This window comes from Takifugu flavidus, chromosome 1 (genome assembly GCF_003711565.1).
Source record: "Takifugu flavidus isolate HTHZ2018 chromosome 1, ASM371156v2, whole genome shotgun sequence".
NCBI classification, from domain to species: Eukaryota; Metazoa; Chordata; class Actinopteri; order Tetraodontiformes; family Tetraodontidae; genus Takifugu; species Takifugu flavidus.
The window spans coordinates 7,364,408-7,388,806 of record NC_079520.1 but is presented as its reverse complement, the minus strand read 5'-3'; the positions used below and the strand labels follow the sequence as shown (position 1 = coordinate 7,388,806).

The 24,399-nt window shown below is 43.4% G+C and overlaps 1 protein-coding gene across 2 annotated transcripts in view; it reads right to left on the bottom strand.

Moving 5' to 3' along the window:
• cps1 (carbamoyl-phosphate synthase 1, mitochondrial) overlaps positions 1-23,998 on the bottom strand; it is a 29,675-nt gene extending 5,677 nt beyond the window's left edge. The window contains exons 1-32 of one of the 2 annotated variants that reach the window (XM_057040382.1): positions 23,703-23,994; positions 22,878-22,987; positions 22,543-22,687; positions 21,840-21,929; positions 21,709-21,765; positions 21,415-21,507; positions 20,747-20,836; positions 20,470-20,598; positions 20,230-20,336; positions 18,558-18,699; positions 18,243-18,320; positions 17,892-17,990; positions 17,683-17,778; positions 17,047-17,236; positions 16,725-16,882; positions 16,455-16,583; positions 15,608-15,752; positions 15,213-15,423; positions 14,699-14,897; positions 14,452-14,628; positions 13,148-13,266; positions 9,673-9,814; positions 9,544-9,609; positions 9,407-9,470; positions 9,117-9,298; positions 7,634-7,828; positions 6,386-6,453; positions 4,993-5,068; positions 4,074-4,151; positions 2,416-2,523; positions 2,236-2,325; positions 1,878-2,048 (exon numbers count right to left, since the gene is read on the bottom strand). In XM_057040382.1, the coding sequence (XP_056896362.1) occupies positions 1,878-2,048; positions 2,236-2,325; positions 2,416-2,523; positions 4,074-4,151; positions 4,993-5,068; positions 6,386-6,453; positions 7,634-7,828; positions 9,117-9,298; positions 9,407-9,470; positions 9,544-9,609; positions 9,673-9,814; positions 13,148-13,266; positions 14,452-14,628; positions 14,699-14,897; positions 15,213-15,423; positions 15,608-15,752; positions 16,455-16,583; positions 16,725-16,882; positions 17,047-17,236; positions 17,683-17,778; positions 17,892-17,990; positions 18,243-18,320; positions 18,558-18,699; positions 20,230-20,336; positions 20,470-20,598; positions 20,747-20,836; positions 21,415-21,507; positions 21,709-21,765; positions 21,840-21,929; positions 22,543-22,687; positions 22,878-22,987; positions 23,703-23,828 (3,930 nt within the window). In that variant the 5' untranslated portion in view covers positions 23,829-23,994. Of the gene's footprint in view, positions 1-1,877; positions 2,049-2,235; positions 2,326-2,415; positions 2,524-4,073; positions 4,152-4,177; positions 4,698-4,992; positions 5,069-6,385; positions 6,454-7,633; positions 7,829-9,116; positions 9,299-9,406; positions 9,471-9,543; positions 9,610-9,672; positions 9,815-13,147; positions 13,267-14,451; positions 14,629-14,698; positions 14,898-15,212; positions 15,424-15,607; positions 15,753-16,454; positions 16,584-16,724; positions 16,883-17,046; positions 17,237-17,682; positions 17,779-17,891; positions 17,991-18,242; positions 18,321-18,557; positions 18,700-20,229; positions 20,337-20,469; positions 20,599-20,746; positions 20,837-21,414; positions 21,508-21,708; positions 21,766-21,839; positions 21,930-22,542; positions 22,688-22,877; positions 22,988-23,702 lie in introns of those variants that run through there. The other variant, XM_057040388.1, reaches the window with a different exon arrangement.
• Positions 23,999-24,399: the final 401 nt, after the last annotated feature.

The following is a 24,399-nucleotide window of genomic DNA, read 5'->3' as shown; positions in this document are numbered from 1 at the left end:
TATTCAGAGCTCCGATTAATATTCCTCACCGCCAGGAAGAATAGGAAATTGAAAACTTTCATTGGGGGTGCTGAGGAGGGGGGATTATACCTGCGTGATTGGTTCCGAACTACAACCATTGTTACAACAGCTCCGTTGTAATTAGAAGGAGAAATTACTTGGGGAAAAAACAGCTTTGGAACAGCTGCTGACACACAAACGGTCTCACATTCAGTCGAGTAAACCTCGCAGCCCGTTTCACAAAGCAGCCCCCCCATAGCACGGAGGTAGAGGAGCGGAGCCATAATTGCCGGGTTTGTTATGTGATCCAGCAGAAGCTGCACTGGAAGAACGTGGAGTACCTATTAAGATATCATACACGAGGGGACCTTTAGAGAAGAAATAATTGTTCAACCATATCTGTTCAATCGGACAGAGAAATTCAGAGACTTTGAGGACTTCACAATTTAATTGCCTTTTGGGAATTAAGTGATTCTTAACTCATATTTAGAAGACGGTAAAAAACCTTCAAATATACACATCCACATATAAAGCGTGGCCTGATTTGGATGTGAATGAAGAAGATGATCCTCACTTCTCCTACGTTGAGTAATCAAGCCCGAAAAGGCTGAAAAAACCTGCAGAGTAACTCATTTTGGACAGTGTCATTGTCGTTAAACAATTTTCAGACAGATGGATGTGCGTTAAGAGGTGATTTTCAGGACAAGCGAGGAAGTGTGGCGAGACTTCTTCCACGTCCGTGCAGTCTGAAGCAAAGCATACGTGACATAAATGGGCTGGGTGAAAAGACTTCAGTAGATCAAAAAAGCCTGACAAGAGCCATTATGAAGCCATTATTTAATCTCCCATTCCAACGGTGAGTTGAAACACCCTCAGAGCAGCATTTAGCTGCGAGCAAAGAGACAACGCAGCACTTATGTTGACCTGAGACGTATTTGGACTCAATAAGGTTCCCATAAAACATCCGAAGGGGCATTCTGAGAGCACTTTAGACTGGCCGCCGGTCAAAGACACACATTAGGGCTCACACAGAGGGCAGGAGGGCTGAAGTCCTGCTCATCTGGCCCCTAAAGCGCAGCACTTAACGAGCAGCTGTGAATTACGCCATATTTCGCCAAGGATGAGTATCAGTTAATGGGTAATTCAGAGCGGCTTCACATGTGACCAAACAGGGCATGAGCTGGATAAATATCGGAGGGAACGGATGAGGGGGAAGATAGCGGTGCTCATTAGGCTGCAGTTCAAAATGCTGTGGAGCGCTCATCCTCACTGACGCCGCAACAGTTTCAACCATGGGAACAGAGAGAGCACCTGACCAACAGTCAACCAGTGGATCTCCTTTACACATCCACGTCAGTTTTGGGGGGGTTATTTGTTCACTGTAGTAATGAACATAAGCCTCTGCAACAAGGCCGTGGCAACTTCAAAATGAGACAAAGTGAGTACAAAATGGAGAGATAATTATTAGTGATTAGCAGATATGTTTCAGAATGGTCCTGGGCCTTTCACACAGTGTACCCTGATAGTTGATGACAATTATCCACGTGTGCTTATGTGTGTAGCTGGAAAAACAAAACACTTACGAGGGCAGTTTATTGTGTCCGAACAAAAGAAGAGACTAAAAGGTCTTTGGTGAATTATTTTACAAGGGTCCAAAAATTAGAAAAAAAAAATCCTTTTGTGATATTAAGTTTCCTTATGCTACTCCTTCTAAGGTTATACGCTTTAGCTTAATTCTTCAAATGTATGTTATGTATGTTTCAATTTCACCAGTCATATTTAATTATGTTTTCTCTCGCTGGCCTTCAAGGCCTCTATCATTGGGTGAAAGAGGGAATTAGGAGACACAAACACAAATCTAAATCTACATTTCCCACCTTGATGCCAACAAAGTCGGTGGGAATGATGGGCCTCTCCAGGGAGGGCAGACTGGCTTCATCCAAAGGTTCTCCCACCATGGCTTTGGTTGCCACGCTGATGAAGTCCACGCCGATGGTTTTGGACACAAACGGGAAGGAACGAGATGCCCTCAAGTTACATTCAATCACCTGCCGTTAAAAGAATGACAAAACTCACTAAAATATAGATTTAATCAGTGAGGGTAGATGCACCATATCCGCCCATAATTTAGAATCTGAAGGTGATTTCAATTTGGAAGTGAACTACGTTTGATGCAACCGAGTGTGAAAAATTACCAGCTCTCATTTAGCCATACCCTCAGGAAATATTACCTACCATGACATCATTGCCTTTAACCAGAAACTGAGTGTTAAAGGGTCCCGAAATTTCAAACGCCTGTGCAATTTTCCGAACGGCAATCTTAACCTTAATGAAGGGAAGAAAAAAAGAAATGCAACATAAAAGGACACATTTCACTGTAGGTCACCAAAAAATGCCGAAGGCTTCTGAACTTACCTTTTCTAGCGCCCCCTGGCTGATAGTCTGAGTTGGAAGAATAAGAGTGGCATCCCCAGAATGGACTCCGGCATCTTCCACATGCTCGGTTATAGCATGGACCAGAACCTAGGCAGACACAGGCTAATTATGCATGTAGATCGGAGCGCAGATAAGCGTCAGAAATCCCTTCTCTGGGCTGTGCGGCTCCTTCAGCCTCAGTCACGGTCTCGTCTCGGATCAGAATCATCCAGACTTGGAGGCAGATGGCCTCCACACACAATTTTGTGTTTAGAAAGTCAACAAACATGAGGGAGTGCTGCATTCGGAGGAAACCAGCCAAAATTTACTGGAACAAAAACGGAATAAATGGGCTATATTTGTTCATGGATCAGCATGGAAACAAAGTATGTCGATATGGAGAATAAAACTTTCCGGCAACTCAACATTTCACCCTAAGGAAAGAAAATCTTAATCAGCAAGCAGCTGTGTGATTTTGTGTGTGTGTGAGCATGTGTGTGTGTGAGCATGTGTGTGTGTGAGCATGTGTGTCTGTAAATGAGCTGCCGTGTCATTAGCTCATTTAAACTGCTGCAAACCACAACATTCATTAGCACTCTTCAGATAGAGCCTGTAATTAATACGTATTATCTGACTTTTACACACGCACACACACACGGGCCAGGAATAATGAGGCCTGTTTCGTATTCAATGAATGGACAGCTTGTTAATGTGATACTGAAGATAATGGAGGGGCTGCATTGAGGGGAAGTAGAGATGGAAAATGTACCATACAAGCAAAGAGCCCACGTTCACGCTGACACCCTTGAAATGACTCCCACTGCCTGAACAAAAGAACAACAGAGCGCACGTCCAGGATAAGTACCAAGGAGGATCCGTCGCCTACTGACGCTTAAAATGATAACACATAAAGTTACAGCACTTCTGGAAAGTTAAAGCAGCTTGGTATGAAGTGACTTTAGAAAAGCCTGAATATATAACACCCACAAATCGCAAATATATATAAGTTGAGACATTTGATAAACTACTGGTGGAATCTGTAGTATTCATCAACTTTTAATGGAGGAACCAAATGTTTGTTGTGGATGGGTTCTTCTTTTTAGAGAAATTCCATCTCTAAACTTTTTTTTCCATTAGCTGTGCGACAGTTAATATCTCCAGGTTTAATCTGATTTATGTCCCCATCACATTAGTTTATGCATTGACAGTGACGGAAATGCTCTTTTTGCATTCTTTGCTCAATTTTGTCTTCTTTGTTTTTACTTCAACATTCTTGTGTGTATCCCCAACATAACATTACAGGGCCTGTGCCACATTTGTCTTTAAAAAAAAAAACCTAAAGACGAGTTTTATACCGATCTAATCTAAAATGAAAAATTAATTTAGTATCACAGCTTTCCTGCACCTTAATGTATTCCATTCTCCCGATCAGATCTGTCAAAGCTGCAATGTCTCTCCACGGAAAATGAATGAGATTACCTCCACTTTATTCATCCACAGTGCTAAATGTCTGTCCGGGGTGAAAAATATCTGAAGACTGGATAAATTCCAGGCTACAGAGATGAATAACAATAATACAGAAAATAAAAGTGCAGCATTAATGCTTTCCTATAATGTCATATTTTACTCTAAAACTAAACTCCTGGGGTTCAGCTCACCCTGCCATCCTTTGCCACCGCGTCCACCTCCACCTCCCTGGCATCTCGGATGAACTTGGTGATGACCACCGGGTGCTCCTGGAGGACACACAGCAGCAGTTTATTCTCTCAGCAGATCAGAAATGTCAACGCTGTCCAAAAACATCTGTTCAATTTTTGCAATATCTTAATTTTAACTATTTGGAATTTGGAGTTTATTACACAAATTCTGATAAATTTGAGGAGAACCGAATAAAGAAGGACCCCGGAAATCTGGACAGAGATCCAGAAATAGGCAGCAGGTGAATGCATGAGAGAGTAAATGGCACCGTGATTCAGCTGACCTGGGCAGCAATTACAAGCAGATTCAATTAAACATGACGTGAGCAAAATGAAGATTAGGATTCTTGAAACTGCTGTTTGGTGGTGTGTTTATGTGCACATAACTTTACATTCTGCAGCATTAATCAAGTGAAAACATACAAAAACAACTATTGTGTGCATATTATCTCATCATTTCACCGCAAGTGAATCAGTAATAATTTCGAACCCCAGACCAGAGTTGTGTTTACATCCTTCTGTTGGCTGGTGTGGTTGAAGAGTTCTCAGAAATGAAACTAAAACTCTGGTGGATGCAGATGAAGCCTAAAAAAGAAACCATTACATTGTGGTACAAGAGCTCATTGATATTCCATTAGCAACCTTGTTTTGGTGTTTTAACCCCAGGTAGGAGCCACCAAATGGCTCAGAGGGCCCGCTGCCACCTGAGTGGCTGAGCAGGAGGAGACAGCCAAGAGAACTAGATGCTGAAGGCTTTAGCTTAGTGCAAACAGATGGATAAGCTAACCAGAGGACAAACATGTGAAAAAAAACACTGCACATTATATGGTGGTCTCTTACGCACATGCACAGACCTGCACAGAGTTAACACCAATCTCACCTGGGACACCTGAGAGGCCTCCTCCAAGAAGCGTTTCATCTCCTCCTCACCATGCGCAACATTCATTGCAGAACCACTGATGAGAGAGAGAGAGAGAAATGATGGTACAGAGAGGAGAAGTAAAATGCCACAAGAGAGGAAAAGATGCAACAAAAAAATATAAAACCACACATAAGCTTCAAAACACTCATTATTTCTGCGTTGCATCAGTACCACCACTGGGAACAAGGTCTGGAAACGGTCGGAATAAGAGAAACAGGGAGAAGCGGCTACAGTATTTGGGTCAAAAAGCACTGCGGGCTCTTGAAAACGAGTTCAGAATTTAATCATTTAGAAAACAACAGATTTAGGCGGGTTTAGTTGCAGCTGTTTTGATTTTAGACTCCGAGCTGGACCGTCCTCGTTTATAAAAAGCAGAGATTCAGAACTGCCACAGGCTCAGTTCAGGTTTTAATACCTTATCTGTGTGTTTCTCACACAGAAACACACACACACAAAACCCCCAATGAATTTATTTGAATTCCACCACGCATTCGGGCCCACAGTACAGTATGGTTTTATTGTGCACCAGCTGCTTTCTACTGTTCTCTGGAGCTTCAACGTTACAGCAGAAAAGATTACACCCTGGCTGAGGGTTGGGAGCAGATTGAAACCAAAACAATCTCGCTTTTACAAGAATAAAGTGGCCATTTTTGAATGTTTTAAAGAGACGTAGATTAAAAAGCAACGGCTGAGATAAAAATGTGTTTTTTCCCCCCCAACATGAAATAAGATTTTGGTAAGACAAGAAGGCTGGAGGACCGTGCACGAGTATGAAAAGAGGGAGTGAGAGCGCTTTTGGGGATGTAAGAGATCAGAAAGAATTCACTTAACGCCAGCGCTTAAGACGGGGGGGGGATCTTCCTCATTAAATAGTATCAACGGAGGTGTGATGTAATTGAATTAATTAACCTTATCAAGGAAACGCACAGCCGAGACGTGTCCCCAACGCGCCTGGATCAACCGCATGTGCCTGTAGGTCGACAAACTGATACCAACGATGTGTGTGTATTGTAATAAAATGCTGCTGTGCTTGATTAGCAATAGGTTGTTACCCCGATCACGCGGTGCCTGTTATTAAGTGGCGAGGCAGCTGGCTGTGCAGCAGCTTTAACGGGATCAGAGAGAGAGGTGTAGCCATGTGGATAAGCTATAATATTAGATGAAGAGAGCGTATGAAGCATTAGAGACAGGCAGCGCTGTGCTCTGCTCTGCGTGGACTTTTAATCCACTTCAATGCCAAAAAAAAAAGAATCACTTTAGAAATGCAGCCTTTTCAGTGTGAACCAGTTACAGAATTAAGATTTGCTCTTTTAAGAGCAAATTGCTGTCCCCATGGTGCGTTTAAGCTCACCTGAGAACGTAGGAGGGACGCAGCAGACAGGGGTAGCCCACCTGCTTGGCGAAAGCAAAGGCATCTTCCTGTGGAGATGGAGAAGAGCACAAGAGGAGGCTTGAAACTCAAAATAACCCAATGAAGTCATTCTTTTCCCTTTCTCTGATGACATAAAATATTTAAGTAGCAACTCGGTGCTTCAATAGCAAGACTGATACTGCAGTTTCTCCCACTGGATCACCACAGCTACACAGTCCCAACATCCCCATATGCAATGATTTCTTAGTGGGGTTTTCCTTTTTCTCATATCCTCTTTCATCAATTTCACAATTTTTGAAAGTTGTAGTTTGGTATTGAGAGCTCAAAGGTTATGGGCCAAGCTATTAAAATGTGTTGTGTCTGCTGTAGCAAAGAGTCGAGGATAGAATGCCCAGCAGCAGTCAAATGAGTCTGCACCACATGACTCACGGAGCAACAAATATTCTGCTCACTTCAAATGCCGCACACCTAAACTCAAAAACAATTCCTGTTTCCCGTTTACCTTAGAGGGGGGGAAGAAAAAACAGTTTAACCAACACAAATGCTGCAGAAAATGAAGCCTTTTCTTCAGTGTTAAAGAAATCCATCAATATTTAAACAAACAGACTGAAATTTGCTTTGAACCACCGCAGCTTTCAGCCTCGCCCATCCTAAAGCGAGTTTGAAAGATTCCAACAAACAGCCAGAAATCTTCTCTCCAACTCACTACAAAGAAGGGGAGAAGTGGAAGGACGCAGCTGTAAGTCCTAATTCTGATCACAACCCTTTCTCTGTTCCTTCTCTCGGTACGCCCGGGCCTGTTCTCTCCATCATTAACCGCCATTTCCTCACCAGGTGGAGCGCCAATAACAAACACAAAGCCGTCCCCGCGGATGCAAACGAGGCATTTTCCCGCAGCGAATCCTGAATTATCCGAGCCCAATAAAAAGAACCATTTCTCCAGTCAACGGGGAGACAGAACATGCGGTTGGACTCTGGTGGGACACAGAACGTTATCTGTGTTTGTGTTGGCTAATCGCTCTTTCATGGGAGCTGAAAATATGAGTAAGACAGAGAAATAATGTTTCTGTACCGAAAACACACACCTGTGCGTACTGATACACCGTTATTAACTGAGGCCAGTGCTTCGGTATTGATGTTTGTCTTGCAGGTTAGGGGGTGGAAGTTTCTCAGTGATGAACTCTTTACATACTATACATGTATACTTGTTGCTGATATCTTTCTCACCAGGGAGCTGAGGGCCCTCCAGGGGGCCTGAGCCACTCCAAGGTCGTCAAGAATGCTGGAGAAAACGGATCGCTCCTCAGCCCGGTCAATCTGCAGGGGGCTCGTCCCCAGAATCTTCACCCCGTTCATGTGCAGGGGGACGGCTAGGTTGTTGGGGATCTGGCCTCCGACTGATACGATGCTTCCAGAGCAAGCCTAACGAGGAGTCAGTGGCAGGTAGGATATGAGAACAAGAGGTGGGAAGAGAAGGGACAGGAAGAGGGATGATATATCAATGTCTTAAACCTCAAAACAGGACAATCCATTAACTAACTGTATGTGTTCTTGTTACATTCTGAGTACAAAACTACTTATTCTACTAGCAAAGCATCAAGAATTGGTTTTAAGGTTGAGATCAAAATGGGGTGTAGGTTAGGGTCACGGTTTCGCTTTCATGGTTAGGGTTAGGGTAAAGGACTGGGGAATACATCATGTATATAAAGGTCCTCACAAAGATAGAAAGTAAAAGGGCATGTGTGTTTGACTGCCTCAGTCTGTGAGAATACCACCATTTCTTCCTCATCCAAAAAGAGATGCTGTTTCTATGGCAACACCAGTTTGTATCTCTTCATTACTTATGGACCTGCCCTTCTGTCCATGTCCAGGGTTTATCACTGATCTCTAATGCCTTGTTCATATCTCTCTAACACACATGCACACACACTTCTTTGTACTTCTATTTTTGTGAGGACTTCTATACACATAATATATTCAACTGCCCCTTAACCTCAGCATCACAACTAACCCTCCTGACCATAACAGTCCTTTGAAGTTGTGAGGAAAATGTCCTCACTTCCCAAAAATATACGCACCTTTCTAGCAGACTGCAGTATTTAGTGCTCAATATGTAGCAAATACAAGAACACACACACACATGGAAGATGCAGGAGGAGGCTGCTGCTGTGAGGGAGCGATTGATGGTAATGACATCACCCTAACAAACACTTCATCACACGCTGATCCTGTTCCTGCTTTACTGGATTACAATAGCTGGGGGGGGAATCAATGGTCATTAGTGCGAAATCACACACAGGCAGAAAGAAACACATGACAAAAGAGAAAACCAACAGTTTTGTAAATCAACTGTCATGACCTGCCCAATGGTCACATATGTAAAGCATATAACCAAACAAATACTGGGCAAATGATAATCACCACATTTTATTGTTTTTCTTTGCTTCTTTCCCCTCTAACAACAGTCCCAGCCATGCTGCTAAAGCACACATACACATATTAAAAATATTGTTCACTTCATCTGAGGCCATAATCATTTCTTCTTGCACATACTGCACGCTGATCAATACTTTGCTCAGTGGAAACTCTGAAAGAAATGACGCAATATTTCAATCTAGTTTACCCCCTGAATAATGAGTGCGAACCCGAGTCTCAACCGCTGTCCTTCTCTCCTCCTGATCCATGCTGACACACTCTTCCATGTGCTCACCTCCTGTTCGCTGATATCCAGGATACGTTCCAACGTCAGCTCCTCAAAGTAAAGGCGATCGCACTCATCGAAGTCAGTGCTGACCGTCTCGGGGTTGTGGTTGACCACCACCGTCTTCTTGCCCATTTGTCTCAGAGCTCGAATGCTGGAGACAGCGCACCAGTCAAACTCCACGCTGCTGCCTGATGGAAGACAACAGACGGGTTTAAGGTAGCCGGCAAAGAAAAACTATAAGGGGATTGTTTTCAGATCTAAGGAAGACGCTGAAGAGTAGAAGAAGGCCCACGCACCGATGTGGTAGGGTCCACAACCCAGAACCATGATGCCTCGGTCATTAAAGTCCAAATCGTGCTCCTGAAGGATCAGAAAGATTGTCAAAACATTCTCTTCTGCTCATCAGTGATCCCTAAATGTCAGAGCAGCATACCCGCCCGTGATAGGTGCAGTACAGATAGTTGGTCATCGCTGGATACTCTGCTGCCAGTGTGTCGATCTAAGATGGGAGAAAAGGGTCATTCTGAGGTCTGCATGTTCTTTTAGCCATCACCAGTCTCACCTGTTTGACCCAGGGCTTGATGCCATGATTCAGCCTCAGCCCTCTGGCTTCTCTCTCGCTGGTGCCCAAAATCTGACCAATCTGACGGTCAGAGAAGCCGTCCTGTTTGGCCTTCAGCAGCAGCTCCGTTGGTATAGAAATACTGCAGGGAGCCGCAGTAAGAAGAGGAAATTACTGACCACAAGTGTCACGCTAACCTCTCCAAACACCGTATTGTTGTGATTTATAAAACTAATAAAATTTATAGAAATTTATTAAAGCCACTTTTTTCCCATCAATGTACCTTTTGCTGATTTATGGCAATCGATATTTCACAAGTCGGGTGTCATTAATTGTCTTCTTTGAGTCTGTTTTCAGCCTCTGCTCTTCTTTTCAGTGATTGAGGCATTAGCATCATCACTGCAGACAACGGTTAAACAAAACCACCTCTCTGACACCAAGCATTTAAATGCAGAGCGGGGCTGATGAAAAGAATGCTACCGAGGAAGACGACGAAGCGGATTTTGTTTTCTGATGTCAACCTCTGTCGTAAATCTGTTTATTTTCGGATCTGCGTTGAGAAAAGGTTCAATCCAACAAGTGGGTTGTGACTGGTGGCCGGGCAGAGAGCAGCACGTTACAGAGATCAATACCGCATCAACAAAAACAGACCCAGGAGTGAGCGCAGCAGGCCGGCAAGTGCAGCCATCTGAAACCCATTTTAAAATCAATACAAATTTTATGGGAGCTCAGAGGTTACATTGAAAACCGTTGCCAGAAATAAAGTTGGGCATCCAGAGGCACTTATGAAGTGAGGCAACCGGGCAATTTTGTAAATAAAAATAGATTTTCTGACTGAAATTTAAAGAATTGCCTCCTACACAGTGTAGCTGCAGTCAGGTCTTATTGGTTATCCACATTTTCCACAACCATAGATGCCGTTTAGAGAAAATGATGAGAGTGAAAGACAGAAGGACGTGAATTGATTTAACTTAATGTTCTAACGATCATGAGTTAGTAAATAATCATATACAATTAAAGGAATGCTAAGCAAGAACGGCTGGTCGGACATCTCATATATGTTGAAGGATAGGGTTAGGGTGCAACATTTTGCACATGCTATTAGTCAAACATGGCAGCCTGGCGTTAAAAAAATGTTGAAATTTGGTTTCTCTGAAGGTGACAAATCACAGTGTTTCCTGCTGCATTATTTCTTCCATGCCCTGTTTAATTAAGCTAATTAAGAGTCATTTCCATGTGGCATGGAGGAAAAAACAAAAGGATTGCAGATTCCAGGTAAACCACATCTTGCTTCTCTCTCCTCCATAGCTGAAATATTTATGGCCCTGTAGAATAACATCTGAAATATCAGTGCGCGTGCCTGTGCTGAGAAATCACAATGAAAGCAGAGCAGAGCAGAGCATGCACTAACTCGGAATCATAACCAGGAAAGAAATGTTGATCTGGGAGTTCAGTGAACTGCTGAATGGAAAACAAATGGAAGTGATACAAAGTAGCTGCGTATGAATGGTGGTATTACCACAGCGAGGCGTTGGTGTGCGCGGCTAGCAGAGCAGCTGTAACAGGAAGTTTCAGTATCAAGTGGCAAACAAAAAATATGTCTGGCATGAATCAGAAGAGCTGTGAAGAACGTGGTACGTCCAAGACATTCTGGCACAAAACTTGCTTTTTTAATCTTTTTGTGAGGCTTTGTGAAGTTTTCATTTCTTTCAAGTGTTACAGGAAGGATAGCTGAGAAATGTGCGTGTTAAATTTGTCATTAAATGTCATGGCTGAATGCTGGCAAAATATATTCTAGTATGACTCATATAGTCTTATTGACTCGTGTCATATTGTCTTATTTGAAAGAGCGTCTTGTCATCTTTATGAATGGAATGGCCTCCGACATATCCTAAAAGCCCGAGTGTCTCATCAGAGGAACAATGAGCTGCAGACCAGCAGAGCCTGAAGCCCACCTGCACTGGGCTCCACACTTCATTGGTCTGGCAGCAGGCTGTTTCCTACCCCCCCCCCCCTCCAGAGGCAGCGGAGCCTACTACAGTCATTCATGATTAAGCAGCAGGGTGAGGAGCAAAGCAGGAAGCAGCAGGTAACCCGTGGCTCAGGTGTGAATATTCACAGTGACCCAAAAGGTAAGATCCCGAGGGTGAGGAGGGGGCCTCTGGAGATGAGGCAGGAAAACAGACAATTTACCTGTGTTCACATTATGCCAAAGCTGTGGGCCTTTAATCCCCTCCTCCCTTTTTTGTTTCTTTCCATATTAAAGACATGAGGACAACCTCAGCAGCAAAGGGTCAAGATTGAGCTGCCAATCACAGGCCGAAGATCAAACGACGAGAGCAGTGAAGCACACTCTGCTCCAGAAGAAGAACCTGGTTGTAACTAAATCTATTAAAACCAGATGCTCTAAAAGTCGCAGTTGGACCTACTTTTACGGACAAGATATGATTTATTGTTCTCAGGAATGAAAGTCTGAAAGTACAAAAAGCTCCATTGTAGAGTTCATTATAGCAAGGATATATTTAGATTTCATTCTCTCATACCCTGCACTTCCCCAGCCTTTAACGCAGCCTTGAACAGCACAGGAGCTTTTTGTGCATTCAGGAACTGAGCACAAACGTTCCTGTTGCTCCCTGCTGGAAAACTTTAACTGGAGTCCTGCTGCATCTCGTGTCTCTGCAGCCTAATTTAGCGCAATATTGCATCATAAATCCGTTAATCTCCATCTAGGGGCGCAATTCAGTCCCCATGAAAGGGAAACATTTGTCACAGACTTGTTAGAGTAAATGCTTTGAAATGCAAGAAATTAGCTCGGTTTATTTTTTTCTACTTTGTAACGCCTCTTGTTTCTTTTAGACTTTTTGGTGAATAATTGAATGTAAATAGAAATGATTTACGGTAATTCTCTATTGTCATAAAATGATTAAATATTATTATACGGCTGACACTTCCAGATTGTTTATGAAAATATTTCAGAAGATACTCCTTTTCTTGGTTTTACCAGCACAAATCATGTTAGTATTTTTGTGACAATGGTGGGGGTTGTGTTCATTTCACTAAAGAAAAATGCGATTTTGAAACTGAGCCGAAATATTCATGATCTTGTTTTTATCGTGGCTGCTGCTGCTGCTGCTGCTATGAAAAACACCTCCTCTGTGTTGGATTGTGATTTATTCCTTTAATTTTGAATGCTCTTCGTGCTGTGCAAGCATTTTTCACCTCACATCTGCTCCTCTTTGAGCAGCCTGACCGCCTTGTTCAAACACCAACAGTCTCCCCACTCGGGCTGTTTTCCAGTCTACCTTTGACCTTTGCCCCCATTGTGTCAGATCCTTAGTCACCCCCCCCCCAGTTCCAACAAAATCCTCATCTTGCACTTCAACCCTATTCAAGAGCTACTTTGTGGTCTGGAAACCACATGAATATAAGCACATCAGAAATGCCAAACATGATCAGGACTGAAACAGAGCTTTACCTGTTGTAGTTTGCCAGGTTGTGCTCCAGCTCGGTTATCCTACGCAGTTTGTGGAGGAACCACTTGTCTATGGCCGTCAGCTCGTAGATGCGATCGACACTCATGCCGCTGTGAAGGGACTTAATCGCAGAGATGGAACAGATTTAAATGGAGCAACAATTTTCATCAACGGGAGTGCACAAATCACAGGTTTCACTCACTTCCAGCAGGTTATCAAATCAAATGCTGATGAAAACATGGTGGCAATAATTTAAAAAAGACAGGTGCAGGAGGACTGTAATTGCCACTTTTATCCATCAAAGTTTCAGGACACAGTGGAGCAGAAGCCACACAAAGATCGTTTGTGAATATTTGCTAAAAACCAAACATGCTGAAGGCTGATCTCTGAATGACAAAACAAAGAGCATGGTCTAACAGGGGCTTACTCATTTAAATCACATTTTAAAATAATGTGACTGCAAAAAGGTCCCAACTTGAGTGGATTCATTGGATCAATCTGCTTGATTTTATTTAATGCTTCTACGTCCAACTACATGGTTCAATGTCATTAATATCAACTAAATTTGCAAATAATTATATTTTTAATGTCGTTGTTGCCTGAGGGATAAAGCTGAAACACCAACAACACTGAGAACATTTATCTACTTTTCCTACTGTATCTTTTGTCTTCAGGGGAAAACTGTCTTCATAATCAAGGATGTAGTAATTGCAAGTCATTCCCGAGCCTCCCAGAAATACAACATCTCTGGACCTCTGAATTTAATCAGCCAGCTGTGGCAGATACTGAGAATGACGCTGGCTTCCACAACCACTGAAACATTATGGACCCTGTCTGATGGCCTGGAGATGTGGCTCATTATGCCTTAATTCATCACTGCACTCGCTCCTCGAGCATCGTAGGTGTCAAGGCACTGGGCTCACGTATGTGGAGGCTTTGGCTTTGTTCTGCTCCACTCACAACTGAAGATAAAAGCATTTTGAGATGCTAAACATTTTGCCGCTTGAAAGCCTTCATGCGACAACCCTTGACCTCTAGATGTGCTTACAGAAGGGCCGTTTTAGCTTTGATTCGATGAAGAACAGCCCGGCTAACAGGCGCTGCAGTTCTTGTTTCATCCTCCCCCACATGGAAAAGTGTTTTACATAGACCTGCTCTCACTTCTCATTGAACACAGTTCAATGTGTTTCCATACATTTCCTGTAAATTAGCATTTCAAAAACACGAGTTGTCAGATAGAACTTAAACTGGGAGTTTCTCAAGGTTTCTTAGCCGTTCTGAAATTAACCAAAGCGTGAAGGGCTACCTTAGCTAGGGAGAAGATCCGTGTGCTGGACGGTACAGCCAGCTCCTGTTGCAGGTTCTGAGAGTCTGCCCAGGCTTTTTTCAGAGGCAACCGGGGAACAAAGCCATCAACCGAAGGATGACACATCCTCAAAGCCTTCTGCATGCTCTCCTCAAACGTCCGACCCACCGCCATCACCTGAAGACAGAATAATATGCGTTTGGCAACCTGGACGGAGGGCTTGTTCATCTTCCATTTTCACGCCCACCTCTCCAACACTTTTCATGGAACTGCCGATTTCGTGGGAGATGCCCTGGAAGCGGTCGAGGTCCCAGCGGGGGATCTTGGTGACGATGTAATCTAAGCTGGGTTCGAAGCAGGCCGTGGTCTTCTGAGATACAGCATTCTTGATCTCTGGCAGGGGGATGCCCAGTGCCAATTTAGCAGCAACAAAAGCCAGAGGGTAACTGTGAGATGAGGAGTTAGAGGGAAAGAGCTGCTTAATCCAACCTGCAGTGAAATAAATCCTTTGACATACATTTAAAACCTGTTCAGTTTTAAAGAAGTATGTAATGTAAAATCTGATTTACCGGTACTTATAAAATTCCTTGGACAACCTTTATGTCTTTCATCATCAAATCAGGAAGCTACAAGATTGAAACTGTTGATTTGGAATTTGCCTGTAATCATTTACAGTTTCCAAGGTATTTTTCTGCCAGCATATGACTTCCTGTTTCATATAAAAAAGGGAATTTTGTGAAGCGCCACAAAAACTCCTTTACCCTGTAGCTTTGGAGGCCAGAGCAGAGCTCCTGGAGAGTCGGGCATTAACCTCGATGATGCAGTATTCCAGGGACGACGGGTGTAACGCATACTGGATGTTGCATTCGCCAACGATGCCAAGGTGCCGGACCACTTTGATGGCCGTCTCCCTGAGCATGTGATACTCCTCGTTGGATAAAGTCTGGCTTGGAGCCACCACAATAGAGTCACCTAATGAAAACCAGAAGGAACAAAAAAGATTACAAATAGATTTCACAACCATTTTTGGTGATGGAAATGTGGCAGTACAGGAGTCTATTGTTGTATGTATTACTGTATCATTATTACATCCCCTGAAATAGATCGCTTTTATTGAGGATTCATCTGTGCGTGGAGTGGAACTCAACATTTGTACCTGTGTGAATGCCCAGAGGGTCAAAGTTCTCCATGTTGCAGACGGTAACGCAGTTATCTGCAACGTCCCTCACAACTTCATATTCCACCTCCTTCCAGCCCAGTAAAGACTTTTCCACCAGGATTTGCTTGGTCATGGCCAGAGCCTTAAATGAATAATAATTGTTTAACCACATTATTCCATTCAGAGCAACCAAGCCCTCCGGAAATATCACAATTGCACTTAACATGCATCGTGCTATTGAGGATCTGCACTTCACCTCAACTGTATTTGTTACAATAACACAATGCTGATCTATGTATGCTATTGGGTGCTGAATATTTTGTATCAGTTTAAATAGAACATGCCTGCAGCTTTTTTAAATATTTATAGTGCGGACATGTACATATGCCATGCATAACAATACGCTTAACACTCCTGTTGAGTATAAATACCAAGAAAACGTGAAACAAATAATAAAAACTTGGGATAAAACAGCAGCACTGCCCAACATCTATGCACCAATTGAAAACAGGAGACAGAGACAGTTAATTTTGCAGCCTGTGATCTCAGATTACAACCAATTGAGCCGTCAGACATAACGCTGGATGCTGAAAGAGCACAAAAGGATGTTGCTTAGCAACAGCAAACTCTTCCTTTTCTTGGGAGCCGAAAAAGAAATTAGAACTACTTCAATGCTTATGACTGTTCTGGATAAATCAGGGTGGAAGTTGTTGGGTGGGGGTTGAAACTAAAAAGGATTTGTCAGCTGAGAAATATCTGAGGACGGTTTGGGATTTGATCTTTGTTGGAAAAAGAATATGTTTAAAGAAAAGCACAATCTGCACAGCGTAGCCTTTGCTCTGACCTTGTGGGCGGTTTCCTCCAGCTTTTCTTTGTTGGCACACAGACCGGAGCCCAGACCTCCGAGCGCATAGGCCGAGCGCAGCATCACTGGGTAGCCAATCTCCTCCGCTGCTTTCAAGGCATCGGACACCTGCAGAGTGCACGCACATGTGTTACACCGGCATGTTATTACACGGCGGTGTAACACTATTTAACTTCACTGACATTTCTCAAAGAGTACAGGAAGAGGAGTGATTTGATTTGAGGATTTTATTTGGTGGGGATCCCTTACCGACTCCACGGCGAAACTGGGTGCAATCTTCTCATTGATCTCCATCAGTTTGTCAGAAAAGAGCTGTCTGTCTTCAGTGGCCATGATTGATTCCACCGACGTTCCGAGGACCTTCACACCGTATTTCTCCAGGACGCCACGTTGGAATAACTCCACTCCTGCCCACACACAAACACCCATCCATTAACTACAGCATATAGGCAACATAAATGATACAAATGAGACATTTAAGTACTTTCCAACCCCCACGCTGACACATTAAAGGTCTATTTTGTTTGGTAACTAAAAGTTTGAAGGCAAATTAACCATCTGAGTATCTCACCGCAGTTGAGGGCCGTCTGTCCCCCCATGGACAGCAGAATGCCATCCGGACGTTCAACCTTGATGACATCGGCTACAAATTTGGGTGTGATGGGCAGGAAGTAGACAGAGTCGGCCTGTTTGGTGCCGACCTCGTTGGTCTGAACCGAGGCGATGTTGGGATTCATAAGCACCGTTTTCAAGTTCTCCTCCTGCAGCGGCACACAACAATATATGGGGACCTTTGACAATTTCAAAACGTGCTCATAACTGAAGATCAGCAAATATCACATGCTTTCAGATTCTCAACGCAAAATACCAACTTTTATTTACGTGCTGAGGTGATGTTGAAAAATGACAAACTTATAGAAACTAACAGAGCTTCTATGTTGAACGGATGAGGACAAGTTGGTGTTTTCTCAATACACATTAATGTGTGTGGTTGTTTTTGACTATTTTTTCTTTTCTACTTGGTGGATCACACATGCTGACCACCAGTTCCATCATTATTGGAGAAGGATATTGTATTTTTTCCTCAGAATAATGGTGGGTCGGCATAATCGCCCCAATTTTCTGCAAGAACGCCCATCGGCAAACAACTTCCTCCAACTTAATAGGGCGAAAAAGTGCCCTGGAAAACAATGACGAATACACTCACCTTCATAGCCTTAATGGCCTGAGACCCAGAATAGTCAAATTCTCCAGCCTGCCCAATGGACAGTCCACCAGAACCCAGTACCAGCACCTTTGACACCTGCATTTAGACAGAAAGCCCACAGAAAACAGCAAATGTGTAACAAAACTGGACGGGAATTTGCTGTTCATATGGTTTGCAACAACAGGAGTCAAGCTGTGAAACTACTGTACCTGGGTTCTGGGAGGGATGGAGAACTTCTGGGGCATGACTGACACAATGTTTGCATCTTTCCCTTTCTTGATGAGCGATATGAACGTGTCAAAGAGGAACTGTTGAAGCAGAATCAACAGAGTTACAGCTGTGGTTAATCTAGGCCTGGAAAGAGACAGACATGTTCTGCAGCAGAATCAGCCCACACAGCTGAGTTTCCCCATTATTGTCAGCGATGGAGGAAACGATTTCAAAATTAACAAAACTTCCACTTTCACCACAGACACTTTGGACAAAAAGTTCATTTTCATCTTATACAGATACTTTTAGTACAGCAGGAAGGTAGTTCATGAAGCCAACTCTTTAATTACCTCTGTGTCAGTGGGACCGCCTTTAGCCTCCGGGTGGAACTGGGCAGTGAATATAGGCTTTGTCTTGTGCATAATCCCCTAGAGAACATAAAGAGTTGATAAAAGGAAGCTAAAAGTGATTTTTCTGCTTTACATTTTTGAAGTGATTCAGAAACAAGCAGGTGTGCTTTTGGTCCTTTTGGTCATTTTGATAAATTTGATCCACATGAAACCCTAAATGGACGAAATGTTCGTGTTGCTTCTCCACACCAACACAAGAACACACTAAAGTGCCACATTTTCTGAAAGAAGACTTTATAAAACGGCGAAACCAACCTCATTGGTGTCGTCATTGGCATTGACGAAAAGCGGGCTCCATCCTGGGGGAAGGGACTGGCTGTCAATGCCAAAACCGTGGTTCTGTGCTGTGATGAATGCCTGGCCGGTCATCATGTTCAGCACCGGCTGGTTCTGGCCTCTGAAAAACAGAGAAAAACAATCGCACTTCTAATTGAAATGATCGAAAGATACCGCCGTCTGATGGTTTGTTCGGTAGGATTTTTCGGAGGAATGTGATGCACTGCGTCACCCCGCAGTTGACAGATACATCTGAGATTAGAATGGCAGTCTATAACAAAACCCTGGTGTGGAATGGACTTTTAAAATCCCTGAAGACAGAATTCACTGAGCAACAGTAACAAACCCAAATATTTGGAAATGCAACAAAAGCCCAGAAGCAAAGTCCTCCATCTCAGTAAAACTGTTTGGAGGAGTCTGTCTGAAATGATCTAAAGTGTTTTAGGTCTACAGTAAAAGGGCATCTTGGCTTCTCCTGGGCTTTTCGCTGACACACAGTCTGCATGAAAACCAGGCAAGCTCAGGCTGCCTTTTCAATCCCCGTGATAATAGGCAATAGAAAACGGCTCAAAGAGTTCAGAATGGAAAGGGGTCAATTAAATCTGATAGTTTCTCAAATGTAGTTTGTCATCCTGAAATCACACCAGTATGTCCTAGTACATAAAAGTTAGCTGTATTTAACATTAGTTAACCCCCACAAATCACTGTTAATCAATATTATGAGCTATTTTGATTTTTTTTTTACTTTTACCGAGACCACCTGCCTCCAACAGTCCCTGGGTCACTGATCAGAACAAGTTAAAAATTGGATGAACCAAAGTTTCCTGTAACTAAATTAGGCCAAAACTGAGGTTACTGTCTTTGGGGGGAAAAAAAACGAAAATGTAGCAAATACCTGAAGTCACTGTCCCTAAAAACCAAAGCTCAAGTCTGAAACCTGCTGACAGACTCAGATCTGACCCTCTGCACTCATATCAAATCAACCAAAACATCTTTTTGTCATTAATCTAAGAAAGTAAAAACTAAACTCCTGCATCTTAAATCAAAATTATTTCAATTTTGGTTTTGCTGTATGCTGAAATGTTTGCCTTGCCCAGACTGATAGCATCAAAGCCTTCCAATATGTCTTCTCCTGCTCCCTATAAAAACACTGCTTTTAAAGCAGCAGCACAATGGTAGGCCCTCCCCTCTCCCGTCTCCCCATTGTCTCATCAAACACTCTTTTTGACTGCTAATGAACTAATGCACTGATCTTTAAATGAGGATGAGGAAGGCTGGTGTGCACAGTGTGTGAAAGAGTGGATTGCAGTCCTTAGATTGGACCATAAAAAGGATCATTCCAGCTAATAGCAGACGGAACACGTATGGGTGAGCAATACATCACGGAAGAGGAAACTGCAGCAGGAGATGAAACGAGTCAGTAAATGAAGAAACTTTATGAGCAGCACCGTAAACCCGATCTTTCCGATTCTGCCAAAAAGCACAGTGTGTTGGCCGTGACCGAGTGTTAATCATCATTCAGCGTTCTTCCAAACATAATCTCACGTCTACGACCTTCCTCTGTCGTTCGTTCATGAAAAGCATTAATTATGAGCATCAGTGAGGATAGCTGGCAAGCAGGAGACATTAATACGCTGTAAAGGAGTCTCACCTGTTGCCCATGGGTAACTTATATGACTTTGCTCCAGCAGCCAGAGCAGTGATTTGGTTGCCCATGCAGATCCCAAATACTGGTTCTGGACGATCGCTTTCTAGAACCTGTCCAGGAGGAAAAATATATACAAACACTATCATTTGCTGTTGTGCAAACATGCACATCTCAAATATGTGAGCTTGTATTTTCAGGAAAAGGTTGTGCAGGTTTTTATAGTCACACAGGACCAGGTCGGACCTTGCTGACGTTACTGATGAGCGCGTTGGCCAGAGCCGGATCACCCGGCCCATTGGAGATGAACAAGCCGTCATATTCTAGACTCAGCAAGTCCTGATCCCACGGTACCAAGTGCACCTCTGCTCCCCTCTGCAAACAGAGACACACTCTGCACGATTTTATCAGCGACAAAAGAGAGGTGGAAAAAAATGACAAGCAATCTGCTGTATTAGAGACAACTTCGTTCGTAACGGGAGAATATCTGAAGCCATTTTTTACTGTCCTCGTCCACGCTCACCTTAGCCAGCAGGCGAATGATGTTATGTTTAATTCCACAATCAACAGCCACCACTTTTATCGGATTTCCTTTTCCAAAAATCTTTATTTCCTATTAGAAGAACAGCACAAGGGTGTTTACTGACACTTGTGGACAGAAAGGACAGGACAGACATCTGAGATGTGACACCATGCACTTCAGAAGCACGCGGAAGCTTCACTGTCCATAAATCCCCCACAGCTTCCACGCTGGTACTCATGACCGCGCCATCTTTCATCAGGCCAGTCAATTTTTTAAAAAAAATAAAAAAAATAAAAAAGGAGCGCCATTTACATGACAAACAAACTCTAGCGGCATGAAAACAGGTGTCATTACCTCCACAGTTTAAACGTGCACGAGCCTGTAAAGCATCACTGCAGGTGCATCTTAATTATGAACTGTCGGGAGGATGATGAATGGCTAATCTATGCACTTTCTTATTGAAAGAGATGCTTCAGTGTAAAGACCAAAGGCTCCCATGAAAATAAAAGAATGATAAAGATTTGAAGGTCATGTCAAAGTAATCGCTGATAGACCCAAAATGAACTCACATGGTTGATGACAAAATACGAATACCTTTAAAAATGCATTCTTTTTATGTGAGCATGCATTTGCCACCTGTGTGATGATGCAACATCCTCAGTTGTTACCTTAGTTGAGACCTCAGCTACCAGATTTTTCCGGTTGGGGTCAATTATCTCCACAGGCTGCCCGTCAAATTCAATCTTCCCCAAAACTGTACCCTGGAGAGAAATCCCAAATGAAATAAATGAGCGGGGAGGGATTAATAAAATGATTTTGCACACACTGGCTGGTATTAATCAAACCTTTTCTTTTGTGATATATAGTACACAAGCCTATAAAGCCCTGGAATTCTCCGTTGCAGCAGGATAGTGGTAGAATTTACATTTAGAACTGGTTATTGAATACGTAGCAGTTTTTACCTTGTCCCTGATGACTTTGGTCAGCATTCGCGTGTCTATCCCAAATAGTGCGGGAACCTGTACAGAAGGAAAGCGTCTGTAAATACAGCCGCAACTTGATGAGACTCGACGTCTTCTCACCCAGTCCCCACCTTCTCCTCTTGTAGCCACTCTCCCAAAGACTTGACGGAGTTCCAGTGGCTGTACTCGTGGCTGTAGTCTTGAACCAGGAGTCCAGACACCTGAAAACACAAAAGGAGCACAGACAAAGATAAACTGCTGCGTTTGAACTCATATCCGTCTGAACTCTTCATGCACAAACGTGAAGACAGCCATGTCCTTTCAAACAACTCAAACCTTCTTTGAAACCTGTGCCAGAACTTACTGCAATGGGGTAATACAATAATAATAACAACACCTGCTGGTGACGCATTCAAGGACCAACCTGATGACTGGTCATTAAGTCTTGTTACATGGGACATTAAGGTAAATCTAATAGCCGTGGCAAATGGCAACACAATTGCACTTTAGTGCAGATACTTTCCTTTTTTGGAGCAGAACAGCTGTTAAACGCAGATCAAAAACACTTGAAACAGAGGACAGGACCACTTCTTTTTAACACAGAAAATCAAACCAATGAAGTTGATCATCTCAGGATCCAAATTCTGAGAATCAGTGCATGAAAAACACACTGTCATACAGTAAAATGGCCGTTTGGCCTGATGAAACCTTCATCTTGACTTTTTACTGCACAAAAAACTTGCTTGTTTAACAGGGACACAACATTCCAATAATGTAAAACTAAAACAATAATCCCAATGTTGCTAAAAGCCTGGTCAGAAGACCTTTCCCTACCTGGATCCGCTCTGACTCCACATATTTCCTCAGTCCCAGCTCATCCACCTCTTTGGTGTTGGGAACCCCGTAGTTCCCAACAATAGGGTAGGTCAGGGTCAGGATCTGACCTCTGTAGCTGGGGTCCGTCAGGGCCTCAGGATACCTACAACGCGTGTCGCAGTAAAATGTGATGACGAAGCAGATACGGCATTGGGCCAAAGACATTTAAGCTCGCAGTAGTCGAGTTTAAAATAAGGCCGGTTTATTTGCCATGTGTAAATGAAATGAACGAGTCGTGTAGCTTTGTCGCCCGTCCAAACCTGATTTGATTCGTGCGAGTATGTCTCTCTTACCCCACCAGGCCAGTGTTGAACACCAGCTCTCCAGCTACAGAGGTGTCATGGCCAAAAGAAAATCCTTTCATCCTGGTGCCATCCTCCAGGATCAGGTGGGCTGTCTGAGCCTGGGGGGGGAGAGAGCAGGTGATGAGCAAGCTCTCACCCAAGAATAATACATTCTCTTTCTATGAAACAGGCTGGAGGAGACCAAAGACAATACTTGGAAAGAAATGCAGTGTAGAAATAACCGAGGAGGGCAGACGGGTGCTGGCTGTACGGCGAATGCCAACACTATCGCTTCTCTTCTACCTGTGCGTGTGCGCGCACCCAAAAAGAGAGATGTGCAGATAGCGGCATGGGTGTGATGCACCTTTAAACCTGTTTGTCAGGGCGCGGACGGTTGCAAGCATGACGAACAAAAACCACAAGAAAGTGGCATAAAAGTGACCCACCCTGATAACAAGTTTGGGGATCCGATTTCCCACACTGCGGCATTTTAGCTTCAATTAAATCTGCTTCGAGAAAACATCATGCACGGAGATTGCGATGCAAGAAACTTTGTTCCAAGTGACGCAGATTATTTCAGCGCCCAGACTCGGTCTAAACGCAACTGAAAAACGCGTTGCACGATTGGAAAACACGCCTTTTTTTTGTCTCTACACCGCCAATTTATTGGGATTAAATCAAAGTCGAAGGAAGAAACATCACCTGCTTGTCTTATTTCGGGGGGAGTGAGGAGGGGAAGTCATTTACAACTGGACATCTTCGTACATTTGGAAGCATTCGAAACAAAACGCCCCGTTGCGCAGACGACAGCTGCGTTTTGACGTCTTTTCTTACCTTCACACTTAAATGTCTAACAGTTTGAAACCTCGGCCACGTTGACGGGTGTCCCACTGCCCTGGCAGCAACGCTCCCCGGCCACAGAGACTTAACCACGCCGTAAGCTAGCAGCATTTTTGCCATGTTAGCCCAACTTCAGGTGTGAGCAAAGCGCCACGGGTGCGAGTGAGACCTCGTCAGATGCAAAACAAAGTCAACGAGCACGACGGCCTCCGACCTGCCAACTTCCCAACAATCAGTAAACTTTAAAAGGCGGCCAAATCCCTGCGGTGTCCGCCACGCCTCTCGCAGCCTTCCAGCGGGTTGGTCGGTCAGGCGTTGTTTTATTCAACGCTTCAAGCGCACGGCTTTCAGATTGGCCCACAGGAAAACGCTGAGTTCTGCCAGCTAAAGAAATCCAATACTTGGGTAAAACGTTCTAAAGCTATTTATAGTTTGTTTAGATTATTAAATGCATGTTCGTTGACCAAGCGTAAATGACAAAAAAAAAAAAAAACTACAATAAAGTCGTCAATACTTTTCAATTTTAAGCAAATAATACACTGGTGTGATAGAAATTTGGTTTCTGGATTTAAAGTGATATTACTGATTGTGAAACTTTTAATGACTGAGGGATTGACAGTTGGCGATGTAGCCCTGTAATAAAGGAATGCTGTTTGAAAATGGAATCGGGTAACAGCATTTTCTTTGAGGC